General features: G+C 39.5%; 1 protein-coding gene across 13 annotated transcripts in view; it reads right to left on the reverse strand.

Annotated features, from left to right (window-relative positions):
* GTDC1 (glycosyltransferase like domain containing 1) overlaps positions 1 to 15,000 on the reverse strand; it is a 318,453-nt gene that overhangs the window by 163,316 nt on the left and 140,137 nt on the right. For all 13 annotated transcript variants that reach the window (XR_011680429.1, XR_011680428.1, XM_071435469.1 and 10 more), the window contains one exon: positions 2,368 to 2,477. Coding sequence is in view for 11 of the 13 variants with exons in the window: in XM_071435469.1 (XP_071291570.1) it covers positions 2,368 to 2,477 (110 nt within the window). In the remaining 2 variants the exon portion in view is untranslated. The remainder of the gene's footprint in view (positions 1 to 2,367; positions 2,478 to 15,000) is intronic.

A 15,000-nucleotide genomic window follows, 5' to 3' on the forward strand; every position in this document is an offset into this window, starting at 1 on the left:
GGGCTGGGAAAGGAAGAAGCAACACAGAAAGGAACCAGATGGAGAGAACAGGAAAGACTGAAGATGTGCTGGCAAGCAGGGTGGAAACAAGCAGACTGGATGGAGGGGTGGTGAAAAAGCTGGAGGGAGTACAGTCAAGGTTCTGAGGAATGTCTGAGTGTTCCAGAGCTCCAAGGTGGAGGTGGAGGGGGAATGAGGATGGCTGGGAGGGCTGGAGGACAGCAGGTTTTCTGGGGCAGCATTAGGGTAAGGATGGAGATGCTGGCTCTTGGTACTGGGCTCAGATGTCTGTGATGGCCTCTCCCACACACTCCCTACTATCAATATCTAGCCAAAATTTGATGGCCCATAAACACACATGGGAAGTGCAGCTCAAACCCCAGGACAGAGGAGCACCAACAAAAGGGAATGGCCTGAAATCTCCAACTGAAACGGTGCTCACACAATGTGAGTGATGATCAAAGATGAGATAGACACAACAACTCCACTCATAAGGAGCAACTTCTGGTTACCACTGGGACACTGCCAGCCTTCCCCCCTCACTGCTGACAAATCCCAAACCAGAGCCAGTCATGGAGCTCTTCACTCTCTCCCCCTGGGGAAAATCTGCCCCTCCAGAGCATGTTTGTCTAAATCCTTAAGTTGTAACTCTTCACTCCTTTGGAGTCTAAAGCCAAGCTTCAGCAGCACTGAAAAGTACAGATTTCCTAACTTCCTGCTGGATATTTGCTGTGTGCTTTGAAGCAGCAAGCTACTGAAAAATGGGTGTTTCAACTACATGAATGGTTGCCGAATTATGAAACATGTTATCCACTTTTTCTGTCACCAACGACTGTAAACATGCATTTATAATAACGAGGGAATTTGGTCCCATAATTGGAGGGAGCGGAAACGCAGTGCCAACAATTTATTTAAAAAAAAAACCAAAAAGAACTTGAAAAAACCCTCTTGACTAGATTTTCTATAAAGTATGTGCAACAGGTTTTATTGGTGCTTGTTAGCCATGACCTGCATATGTCATTTGTATGAGTATGGCCCTATCAGATCCATGGAGATGAGACACATTTCACCACACTGCCCCTTCTATAGACTCTATTTATACACGAGGATGAATGAATTGACAAGACAAGAGGTGCGGCATATAGATTTGATATACTGGCATAAATTTAGGATGATCTACATTATTCATAAGTACTGAAGCCACAAATGAGATATGTAACAACATCCAAAATGAGTGTCAATAGAATCTGTTCCCGCAGCGCACCATCGTATATTCCTATCTGTCACATATTCCTTAGAAATTTCTCCTTCTAAGAAATCTGGTGTGCTCAGTCTGGAAAGCAACGTTGCCTTGGGATCTGTGATAAGGCTTGCCTGGAAGAACAGGCTTTCAGAAAACTGTCTGAAAAGGAAGTGGACAGAAAACACGAAGAATTTCCTGCTACTGAATTATTGCCTCTTTTTCCAATGCAGCTGTGTCTCAGTTGGGGACCCAAAAGTTATTTGGATCAGAGCAACCTCTTGGTGTCTTAAAAACGGCAAAATCAAAACCAAACCAATTGAAATATCACCAGTCCAGCAGGCAACAGATATGACAGAACTGACAAATAAACTAATCCCCAGTCTATTTTTACAGACTGATGAGGCTGAGGGATGCAAGTCTACACTTTGGAAAACACATACGAGCTAAAACATCAGATATTTTGACACTCGCTTGTCATTACTGTACATTTTTAAAAGGTTTAATTTATTGCAAGTGCACCCAGTACAGGATTTGATTATTCTCTTCATTGAGATAATATCTCAGGCACAAAACTGTGTGCCTGAATAAAATCAATTTATTTTCCAGACAGGTGAAACTGTTCACTGAGTTGTGGTTCTGCAGAAGCCAAGAAACGGAAGGACTGTCCAAAAGAGTGGTATAAAAATATTAAAGATTAATGATCACTTTCATGCCAGATACAAACCAGAAGCTCTCCACAGCAGTCCTCAACCTCCCATTTGAGAGGGAACTAAGTGTTTTCACCTGCTAAAATCTCAGTCTGGATTTCATATGAGTGACCCTGACCTGAAAGATTTTGCTTCCTATCTGAACCATCCAATCATCCACACCTATCTCTCTGTTTAAATAAATAAAGAAGTGTTACTGAACCACAAGTCATAAATAAGGTCTTGCCCTGCCAAGTAAAATAAAAAAATGCTTACTGTCTTTAATAATTTTAATTTTACAATGTATCAATATTATTTAGTTTCACAACTAGGAAAATTTTAAGCACATTCTTTAAGATAAAAAATACGAAAATGAAAACTACTTCTGTAAGTACCTACTCTATGGTAACTTTAAAGTAAAGGAAAAAGGAAAGGTACCTGGAATTTCACTGAAAGTCTCTCCAAGGACGGACACATGGAAAGGCAGATCTTGCTCTTTCAGCTTCATCAGGACTTTAAAGAAAGTTTCAGGATCTTTGTCATGTTCCCTTAAAACAAACAGAATTTATCTCAGCATTGTCTACATTTAGTTGTGAAATTATGGGATGTTTTTTATTTATCAAAACACTATTCCTCTAAAATTGTACTTTTGGGGACTGAATTTATTCAAATAATTTCCCTCTTTGCTTCTCCTGCATGGTTGAACATTTTCCTCAACACAGCACTTGGTATCAAAACTCAGTTTCATCAGATTCTTCCCTATCTCTTTCCTGTCCTCAAACAATGCATTTACTCTTCAAATTATCAGCTTTGAAAGTGAGACAGACTGAGCACCTACCTGAAGACAAAATTAATTTAAGAAATGGGTAGGAAAAAAAAGGTTGGTTTTTTTTCCTCTGTCAAAAAATATGCATATAACTTTCATTACAATTCTTTTTTTTTTTTTTTTTTCAGGAGAAACAGGTTAAACAAAAACTTCTCCTAAACCTACAGGATTTCTCAAACTGGAATTTTAGGAATTCATGCTATACTCATTAAAAGCTTTTGATCCATTCAGTGCTTTGGGTAAAGAAAGGAATAAACTACCACAAGGCATTTTCTACCTTTAGCTTTTTAAGGAGTTAACTGTAAATTAAAGCAGAATAATAGAAACTTGTACTTAGTTATAATTTCAGTTGAAGATAATACTAAACGTTTGTATGGGTCTGACACTCAATGGCATGAAATGCAAGTTAGGTTATCTAAAAATAAATTAACCCCCCAATTTTCCAACCTATCGTCTTTATCGTCTTATTATCGCCTATTCTAGCACAGAATGAAAGGTTCAAAAGGTTTCACAAATGATTTAAAATTCCCAAATTCCTTAAGTTATATTAAAAATGGAATGAGATAATTTCCTCACTCTAAGGTGAATATTATATCTTGCATTTAATTACTCTGCTTTAAATTATTGTATTTCAACAGATGTGCACCATATGCCTTTAAAATATTTTGGTTTTATTTATTATTTAGAAAATTCCACCATTTTCCTTCCTGTATTAAGGGAAAAATCTATATCTCAGCTGTCCTAGTGTCTTTCTTCACAGAGTAATTTTGTAGAATGGAATCTGTAGGTCTCTCACACTAGTATATGAAAGATTAATAATTATATCATTCAGGAAATCTGAAGCCAAATGACATCTGCAGCTCTACACGTGTTAATTTCTCATTCAGTCAATATTTTTGGTTTAGGGAATTAAAATAAATTAATCTTATAATTAATGTGACTTCCCTAGGCTGAGAAACCTCCAGGAATTGTAGACTTTTTAGAATTAGACACATTTTCTTAATATAAAGCCAGACAATAATCACTTTAAGAAGTCCTCCATCCCCCAATTTGTTTTGTTCCCAATAATAAGGAGGAATGTAACTGCATAAGCTTTGTAATTTGTTTCACATCTGTGAACCAGGAGTTTTCACGGCAATTCCAGCAACCCAAGTGGATGCAAGCACTGGTTTGGAGGGTGGATTTCTCCCAGTTGCAAAGATCCCAGATCTTTGACTATTAGTTTGCTGCATCCTCATGCTTAAAAGAGCCACCTGTTTCTGGTAGGTAACTTCTGTGCAGAAACTTTTGCCAGTATTGAGCTCCCTCCAAATGCCCAGCTCCAAGAGCCAACATGGGATCGCGGGGATTCGGATTTGGCTGGAAGAGAACATGCCCGTTATGAATACTTGCAAGGAGAACTCCTACAATGCTGGGAGTTGGTGCAATTCATGACGGAGTTTCCCCTGAGCCTCAGTTTCCCCTGGACAGGCTTTTGTGTGTGCTCTGTGAGTGATGCCACGAGCCCAGCCTGGCTCAGCTCGTGCCGGCGGACCGGCGCGTCCCCGCGCGCGGAGCCGACAGACTCGACAGCCACGACGCTGACAGGGATCCTTCCAAGCTCTTCACAGCCCCGCTATCAGCTTTGCAGTCACAAAAAGTCCTTCCAGCAAAGGATATGCTTTCCCTCTCGCTTTCCAGAAGAGACCAGGGGTCCCAGAGGCAGCCAAAAGTGGAGGATGCTGTTGGAGCCACATTGTCAAGGAGCTGGCAGGAGAACGCGGAGCCTTACAGCTCGGCGAAGCCACATAAGCTGCACATATTTAGGAAAACTGATAGGAATTGGAAGTTGCAGCTTTGTTTAATAGGTGGGGAAGAACAGAAGGAAAATTTGGCACCCAGAAGGAATGCTGAAAGGGGAAACGTTTCCTCTGCACTGGAGCCTCTTTTGCGGGTTTTCTGCTGTAGGTGATCCTCCTTCCATCCCCAGTATAAAATGTTTCCCTTTTAGGTGACACTCCCAGATTTTAATGACACATTTTGTGAATCTTGTAGCTTTTCTGTTTGGGAGCTCATCTTAAGTGACTCTATCAGCTCCTATGACTTCTCCACACCACAAGCATTTTATTTTCATTAAAGACCTCCAGAAACCTCCTGGCCCGTGCACCTACAGACTGCAGTGTATTATTCTTGCAGAATACTGAAGGTATACACTGATCCTGGTAGAAATAAATAAATAGTACAAGACCACCTCTTCGCTGCATCAAAAAGGAGAGAGCTCTGTTTCTTGGCTGACATGGTAAAAATCATATACAATCCAGTCTGCCTTACTCAGCAACAACTGCTAAACACACCAGATTGCCATAGCAGTGATCGTGGAAAAAGATGAACACAATATGGAATGTCTGTTCTGTAAAGATCTGCTCAAAATGATGTGCACTTTTGGCTGCATCTGTTGCATTTTTGAGCTTTATTAAACAGTATTAATTATATATACTCCATTTCCTGAAGAAGAACTGCAAAACAGTATAAAAGCCTGATATTAAAATGCAAACTTTTCTTTTAAGATATTATGTTTGGAGAAAAATCAATATAATGTGACTCCAGGGTCTGGCTTTGTTGTTTAGTTGAGGTATTTGAAATGCTTTTGTATTTTCACTTGATTTGATATGCATCTAGTAAAGGAAAAATAAGAACTAGGCATGGTATGAAGATGCTCTAAATTTCATCCTAAGAACATGAAAAAAACAGAATGACCAAACTACAACTGTAATGCCAAAAAGAGGCACAGACACCACACCTGTGCTCAGGTTCGAGTGCCCTGCCTTGGAGACATTCAATCTCCATATTCAAAGCTCTCATTGTTATCCAGGAGTTTTTATTATTGACTTTAACCCACAATTTAAGAGAGACATCTGAAGTCTCTCTTAGGAAATGGCTGAGGTTTAGTGATCTGGTTGGGGGATGTGGCCCAGGGTTCATCCTGACTTAGTGACTTCACTTTGTAATCTGATATAAAACTTTGAGAAGTGTCCTTGAACCGGGAATGGGAGTGTGGTGGGAGCAGCACCACCACGACTGAGCCTCCATTATTGTCTCTGCCTTAGATTTTCTGCCATAAAATGGGTGTGACAATATTATTTTTTCACCACAGAAGGATGCTGTCAGGATTAATTGATGACTTGACATCCCACTTTTCAGCCTAAAGTAATTGTAAAAAGCAACCTCATAGCACTATGATGATGCTCCTCTCTACAATCAATGGCAACATTCTCCAAAACACCCTTCTGCTCTTTTGGGATTTTGGGAATTCAGCCTGAGCCCTTGAGCCTTACCTACTGCTGGGACTGGAAGGAGAGTACATGGAGACCACCTAAACTGGAGTTATTGTCACCCACATCCCTAACCAGTGATGTGAAACACATTATTAAAAAACAGGAAAAAAAAAAGAAAAAGCAGAACTTGGCCCTTTACATTATTCAATGAATATTCATCTCTTGAATTTGGGTGAAATTCAGTAAGAAACCCATATGGTCTTCTCTGACTTTAGTTTAATTTTTTAAGTCTATGTAAACTTATCCTACATGGTGATAATCACAGTTATTTAGGATATGGAGGAAGGCACAACTAGCAATGCAATTAAGAAGTGGAAGAGTTGTGGAAAAGCAGAAGGACTTGTTCAAAGGGGGAAAATAAATGCAGTCTATTAAAAATACATATTAAAAGATGGGTTTAATGTATGTATCAGTTTTTAAAAAAGTGCAAAACCAGGAAAATATTCCATAAATGCCATGTAATGCTTGTGAAAGCCACAGCCCTGTGGTGACATCTCTGTGAATGACAGAACCATTTGGGCTGGAAAGCACTTTGAAGACCATGGAGTCCCACCAGTAAGGTGCTAAACATTCTGAAAGGGTTACAAAAGCAATATCAAAAGGGTTGATCTTAATCTTAGAACATTTAGCATGGGAGATTTTCAGAGGGAGAGAATCCTAAATTGTGCAGGCACAATTTGTATTTCACTTTGTACAGTGCCTTAAATCCAAGGAGTTCACAGTGGCTGCAGCTCCTCCTGCCTCCTGATTCCCCAAAATCACCTTCATGTCTGATGGGCCAAGGTGGGAAATGGCACAAAATCCTCAGAAGTTGAAGCAAGACTTTAATTTCATGTATTTTAAAATTTGTTAGGACATCTAGCAAGAGGAAAAAGATGGATTTCTGCCTGACTACAATGAATGCTAGAAAACAGCTGATAAAATAGGCCAGTGAAGAATCATTCATTATTGATGAAGCTGGGCAGCAATCGTGGAGATCAAGGACTGGTGAGCCAAGAGACATCCTGGGAGAAAAGAAGGGGACAGGGGACAACAGCCAGCATGGCTGGAGCAGAGCACAGGGAACGTGTGAGGCTGGGCTGGGCAAGTCCATGAGCACAGAATCAATAATTAAAAATAAAGGAAATGAGGTTTCCAAGACACAGACCTTGACATGGATGACATTGATCCTTTTTTTTGGGGGGAAGTGAAGTAACGAGCATCAAAGAAGGCAGAAGTACTGGGCAAAGCAGTTTAAAGAGTAAGAAAAAGACAAGAAGAGAAAAAAATATTAAAAAATTTAAATATTCCTTGTGAAAACTAAGAAAGTATGGCATATCCAAACACAGGGAGGAAAAGGATAAATACAGGGTAAATAGAAGACCTACACACACCCTACAGAATTAAAACCAAGGCTCCACTTCATCCAAACTGAATCTAAAGAACAATATAAGGGATTTTTTCCCTCCATTATACTATACACTGTATTACACTTTGATATTTCACATTAAATCTTGAGCTCAGAAAAACTTTTATTAAAATCAAATAATGTTAGAAAGTCGAAGTGTGGCCATAAAAGATAAACCTGGCCTTCAAAACAGAGAATTGCAGAATTCTGGTCTTTTCCTGACACTGATTTCCCACAAGACAGCTCTGCCCAGGTTTCTCCATCTGCAAGATATGGTCTTAGAGGAGCTTTCATTTACAGAAATATGGTGAGAATCACAGTCAGTAAATACTTTAGTAGAATAATATTCTTCTTATAGAAGAGGACTCATGTTACAAGCCTATTCAGAACATGAAATGTAATACATTCCAGGAATTACTTTCACAGAGGACAGAAGACATTCCTAAATCAAATGACTTTAATATACATTTTCTATGTTAAGATTATGAGAGGAAAAAAAGGGGACAAAAAAAAAAATTAAAATTCTAATACCAAATTCTGGTAACAATGCTCATGATAAATGCAAAAAAAGGAAATGTTACTGCCAGGAAAGCAAAATTAGAAAAGAAACAGGGAAAAAAGAAATAACTATGAAAATGCAAACACGAAGGAAAAGTTAATTGCTTTCCATTTATTCAATTTATCACAGTATTTTTCCATCTTTTTACATTTCCAAGATGAGGTTGAGGTAGACTGCAAATATGTAGCTAAGTCCAGTGAGTTTTCTTTTTCAGCTGATCTGCTCTACAAAATGTCTTTGCTGTAATTGTGCCTCTAAACATTGTCTGGCATCATCAGCATCAAAAGTTACCACAATATTTAATACCCCCTCAGTTCACAGAAAATGGAGTCAAGTAGAAGAAAATATTTCTGCATGAAAAAGGACCCTACAGAATAAATTTCAGCTGGCAATTTGTAGGTCCTACAAGCAAAAAAGGGTCCTGATCCTTGCCTGTGCTTTCAGAACACCTCTGCAAGCCAAGGAATTAAAAAATGGCACTGGAGAGGCAAAAAGCAGCCAAACAGTACTGGCAAATACAGTGTTTTATTTTCTATTAGAGCCCATGACGTATTTACAGTGAGGAGTGTGTATTTTACCCTCTGATTTGTTCAAATTGCTGGCCTGAGAAAAATGGGTGGCATTTTGCTTTACGCTGGAAAAGCATTTTCTCCTATCTCCTGTTATCTACAAGAGATTCATAAAAAAAGAAACAAGAAAGAACCTTGGGAGTTTATTGTTTAGATTCTTCTTCTCCCCTCACAACTCATGAAGAAAAAACTCGAAATAAAATATTGCACGTCCCCTAACCAAAGAAATCTCAGGATCAGCATCAGTCATGGAGCCTCCTGCTTATTTCCTAAAGGGAGATTAAGCTTTGAAGACAAAGACCATCATTTGGTCTCAGTTACCTTGGTGTAAAAATCAATGCACTTTCATTCCAGTGCCTTGCATTTCTTTTACTCCAGCTTGGCCAGTCTGGCTGTTCCCAAGTAGAGAATTCAGACTTAAAAAAAACCAAACACTTCATTTCAATTTGCAACAAAACCCTGTAAGAGCTATGGACTACCCCAAAGAGTTTATTTAAAAAAATAAAATAAAATTAACTTCTTTTAGTGTTCCAAAGGTGACAGAACAAAAGGTTTTCCTGTTGTTTGGAGGTCATAAAATATCTGAGTGACCCTGACAGCCCTAATAACCCTACACAACATATCCTACTGCAATTCAACTATAAAATAAGGTAAAAAATTCATGTCATGGCAATCATAAGATGGTTATGAATATAAGTGGATAACAGTCTACTAAAGTAGTTCCTTGAAAGAACAGAAAGTGTACATAAATACAAATTTATATATAAAGTACCACATAAAAACTACATTACTACAGATTTTCCTGGGAATGGTGATCCCACCATACAAGACCCCATGGCCTCTCTCTGATTTCCATCATGGATTCACACAATCAAGCTACAACTACTTAAAACTACCAGATGCCCTGCTTGGATCAAAAAGTACATCCTGCTCTTCACTGAGTAATACCCTGAGAGGAATTAGCTCAGGTACCCAAGATAACTCATCCTTTTGGGAGCTCCAAGGAAGAAGCTTCCAACCAGGAACTTTCTTGGCACCAAGGCTTGAAACTCATTATTCAGCAAGATTAAAGTAACTCCAAATCTCCCTGCTTTCAGAATGAGGAATCAACCCAGTGCATTAAGTCAGGTTTGCACAAACACAGCTGAGAAAAAACAGCAATCAGAGGACACAGGGAGAGGGGGAAAAAGCATAAAATATGGAAAAAAGGAGAGCAGAGAGGAGAAGAAGGTGAAGAGAAGAGACTTGAACGGTTGTAGCACGGCAAGGAGAGGAAACTAATTAAAAACAGCTTTGATGGAAGAAACATAACCCTCCTATTACTGGTGAAAATAGGGAGGAATACTGGATCACTTGCTTATGAAAAATTTGATTTTTGTCTCTTGAAGGTTATTCCCATACTTTGGTCCAGGGTGCTGTGACTTACGATGGGGGCTGGTGGCACCATCTGCTATATTTGCTGGGGACTTTGGATTACAAAACCTCTTCTGCCCTTGCCTATGATGTTCCTCAAAATTGAGACTTATCTTGGACTATCATCTTCTAGAAAAATCCTGTCAAAGTTTTCCAGAACATATGAAGAACAAGATGAAAGAAAAGCACAAACACAACATTACCTAGTAAAAGTGCAAACTGTTAATTGGATATGTTGTAGAAGGTTCCTTGCAGAGACAGGGATGGAGACAGAGAGAGGCTGAGGAACTAGAAAGGAGTGAGATGCAAATTTGCTGCACAAGACTATGTGTGAGGAGATGCCCAGGGAACTGAGCCTGGCAAAGACAGAAGGATAAGGTTCAAAAAGCCAAAACCTTTGATTTCTACTCCATTCACCCAAAAGATTGGGTGAATGGAGTAGAAAAGGATTGCTTTGAGAGGTATAGGTGGAGAAGCCTTGAGAGGACTCCTCAATCCCACCTGTTCACATGTGCTTCTGCTCAAAGACTTGGGTTTCACTATTATACAGGAGGGAAAAAAAATCCACCATAAAATGCATTTCCCATCCTGGGAAAAGGGAGAGAGCCAAGCCTACTGGAGCTGTTAGGGCAATCTGTGATGCATCTGTTCCAAGCCTAAATATTCTTCAACTGTCCAGGTGATGCAGTTGTGGTCTTACATTAACTCAAAATGGGTTTTTCAACCGTGGTTAAAGCATTTATTCTAACAGGCTCTGGAGGATGTCACTGAAGTGGCTGCTTTGTGAGCATCTGGATAGCACAGAGGGAATCCCAGCATCACAGAATCATGGAATGGTTCGGGTGGGAAGGGACTTTAAAGCTCATCTTATTCCAGCACCCCTACCATGGCAGGGACACCTTCCACAAGACCATGCTGCTCCAAACCAAATCCAACCTGGACTTGAAGGAAAGTTTCTCTGTGTGAAAATTGGTCTCAACACAATAAGAAGCAGAATTGGGCCACAGAGCTTAAATACAGAAAAGAAAATAGAGTGCTTAGCAGAAGTGAAAGAACCAAGCGCATTTGGGGAAGCAGTGAGTAAAAAAATAAGTTTCATTTTAATACCATTCTTTTTCAGCCTATTAAGTTCTTCAGTATCAAAATGAAGCCTGCTAAAAGTTAGTAAATAAAGGCTTTCAGGAGAGCTTTATTAAATCACTTATGACTTATCAAGTTAAAACTCCCACTCAGATATCTTAATAAAACTTTCAGAGAATATATTTAATTTTCCTGGAAATCAGAAGCCAATTACTAACTACAGTGGTTACTGTTGGCTACGCCACTGATCAGCTTCCTGTAAATAGAATATTTGCCAACAACTTGAATTAGTTCTCTAAAGTTTCAGTTTCTGAAGGTCAAATAACTATGTAACTGCTTAATAAAGAAGCAAAGAAGTACCTCTAAATATCTCCAAGCTCTGATGGGCTTATATTCGGCTCCTTAGGTGAGGTATTAGCAAAGCTTATTTATTTTCATTTCCAAGGCTTTTATTTGCTCATTCCCTTGTGGTAAAGCTGATTTCCATGATGATTCCCTTCTTAATTTTAATACCCTTTTTACTCATCATATAGACATAAGAATTTTCCATAAAATAATGAAACCCTTCCAAAGGAAATGAAGACAACTAGGAGAGGAAAGTAAACTACAGCTTACTTCTTTTCTTTCTTCCCTTTCCCAATTAATTGATCCACTGTCATATGCATATATGAAAGATTTTTTTTTTTTAATGAAAGGAAAATAAGGTTAATTAACATAAAAACCCTCACTCCTTGAGATGTTGAATTTTGTATTTTATCCATGCTGCCTTAAGTGCCTTGATTTCCCAGTAATGACCTAGTTCTCCTAATGAGTAACATTAACCCCTGGCTGTAGCTGTCCAGGACTTAATTGTCAACTGGAGCTGAAATAGGAGAGTTTGCCGATCAGCAGGTATGTGGTATATTAACTCATGTCATTTCAGACCCTAATAAATAAATCTGTTGCTAAGGCAACAGGAACATCAGCTGTATCACTTTTTTCTTCCCCCCTCCCTTTTTAAAGGAAACTGGCTTTCACACTGAGCTTTTAAAAAAAGGAAATTAACTACATGTAACCGTAATTAGAAGAAACATCGTTTCTCATCTCAGAAACATATCTACATTAATGAAAAAAGGCATTCAAAAAGAGGGCTGCTTTCTACTGTGACCAGGGTAACTGAAATTATTTCCCTCGACTGAGGGAATGAGATTTGAAGGATACATTTGAGTGGGAAGAGATCACAAAATATCTCAGCTCTTTGTATTTCTGAGATAGTTCCCCTCTCCTTTCCTACACTGCTGATGCCAACAGAGCAAATGTTGCTTCAGTGATTAATCAGGAGCCCAGGCAATTGAAACCAAGGGAGAAAAAACACCACTCAAACCCAAACACCTTCAGTGTCCTCTGTGGATCTTTCTGTAAGACGGGCAAACATGCAATTTTTTTGGAAAGCTAAAAAGTCAGAGATTCACAGAATCATTTAGATCTGAAAAGCCCTCAAAAGTCATTGAGTCCAACTGTTTCCCCAGCACTGTCAAAGCCATCACTAACCCATGTCCCCAAGGGCCATACCCACACAGCTTTTACATCCCTCCAGGGATGGAGATTCCACCACTGCCCTGGGCAGCCTCTGCCAGAGCTTGACAGCCCTTTGGGAGAGGATTTTTTTCCTTCATTTCCAACCTAATCCTCCCTGGCACAACTTGAGGCTGTTTCCTCTTGTGGTCTCAGAGCCTCACAGGTGAATATTACAGCCCTCACTTAATTCCTGCCATTCCATCTCAGCATGGAGTGATTGTCTTAAAATTTTCAAAGCTGTAGTTTTTTGTTTAGTTTGTGACTACAATATGGCATTTCTGAGTCTCTGTTTAGCCACATCTCAACCAGAGAGCAGGTAGGAAGGAAATTAAGAGATGCTCACAGGCTCTTGGAACACTTACTTGAGGTTCTACCTATACTATAAACACAACAAACTACTCAAAATTCTATCTAGCTTCTCAGCTGAAGAATGCAAAGGTAACACAGAGCATCTTTTTTTGCCAGTATCAAAATTAGAGATGCTTGCTCCTCTGGACTGTAAGCTGCCTACAGCCCTTTGAGAAAACATGCTGTAAGAAAGAGGGAGAAATTGATGCTGAGATTTCCACTATAGCAGAACTTTCACACCTTCAGCACATGCTGGACTCTTCTAAAAGCTCTTAAAATAGTGATCAAGGAATAACACATCTTCCACTGGAAGGGCTCAGTGCCTCAAATTCCCTTGCTGCAGGAAGACATTTCAAGATCAGGCATCACTGAATGAACAACCAAAGAATGGGCACTTCCAAGCTGTGTTTTCATTTAAGGGTGAACTTCTCAGATTATTTCATTCACTTTCTTATTTGTTATTTGTTAGTCACCATCCCTGGAGGGATTTAAAAGCCATGTGGATCTGGCATCAGGGGACATGGGTTAGTGGTGGGCAACGCAATGCTGGGTGAATGGCTGGACTCCATGATCCTCAAGAGGTCTTTTCCAGCCTAAATCATTCTGTGACTACGGTATCTGTTCCCAAACTTTACCCCAGCTTGCAGGAATGTGAAGTTAGACTATTTTCACATGTGGAAGAGGAAAAGGTATCAACTTCCACCTGAATGTCTACATGAATGTTCATGGCAGTGGTTCATCCACCACGTGCCAGCAGTGTCACTGCTCTGGTGAGTGCTGTTTTCCTTGGGAATACTGGATTGCTTTCCTTAGACACTGATAAAAAATTCCCATTTTGAATTTGTTATTTTACATCCTGTGGACTTTTTACCCTAACTGGTACCTTCTAGTTAACACTGTACAAACACTTGTATTTAAAGTCTTTGTCTTCAGTCTGCCCTATTTATTCACCATATCTACGTGCACTCTGCAGGCTGCTCACAATGTTGAGCCTAATGGCATCTCTGGGTACTCAAATGTGATTTCTGGATAGGTTTCTTTCCTGTTCTGCTGTCTTGCCACACCTGCATTTTGATGGGATAAGATTTGGTCCAAAATATTCAGCATCATGAGGAAAATACGAGTCACTGTATTCTCAAGTGTCTCTATAGGAAATAGTTTTCAATTGAGAGTTCAAACAGTGACTACACAAATCTTGTATTGTGCTGCCAAAAGGAACAAGTTACTACTCAATATATGTGTTTTTAATATACATCTATATATAATATGTTATATATTAATTATCTGCTATAATATATATATTTATATGTATAAAATAAATACAAAATAGTATTAAAAATCCCTTTCCAGGCTCCTCTTCCTTGCAGCTTGCAAAGGACTTGTGCTTGGCTCACTGATGAAGAGCTGCCCCATCACAGAAGGCACAACACTTATTTCTTGTCCCCATCTGAGACAAGTCCTTTCCAAGCCCTTGCTCCTGAGTGAAGAGGACCAGGGCCTCACGTTGGGCAGCCCCATGCTGGTACAGCACAGCCTGTCCTCCACACACTCATTTCTTCATGATACTCTACATTAAAACCAGATAACTGGGCACAGAACTATCTCTGAACACACCGGTTTCCCTTAGACCAGAAATCTTCAGATAGTTTTTGCAATCTAGATTTGGGGTTTTTTTTTTTCCTTTTGAATTTACTCGTCATGAGTTCCACCACTGTTCCTTGTGCTCCCGTATCTCCTGCCCCATGTTCCTCCCCACAATCTTGTCACACACTGGTAGGTTTGACACGAGATAATGGCCATCTCTGATCTCCCATGTGAACTGACAGCAGCTATTTGTTTGCATGTGTGTGTAAATTCTTGCAGATTCCCTGTGTGAGCTTTTATCACACCCGTGCAATTACGGGAAGAATTGATTTCTGACAACTTTCTCTTATCAGATCTTTAACTGCTTAGATGATACAGAACACACAGGGAAAAGGTAAAAACATAAAGTTTAGGTGAATGAGAGGGAATAATGA

This window comes from Agelaius tricolor, unplaced genomic scaffold (assembly GCF_023055355.1).
Source record: "Agelaius tricolor isolate 1412-34295 unplaced genomic scaffold, bAgeTri1.0.p SCAF_10, whole genome shotgun sequence".
Classification (NCBI taxonomy): domain Eukaryota; kingdom Metazoa; phylum Chordata; class Aves; order Passeriformes; family Icteridae; genus Agelaius; species Agelaius tricolor.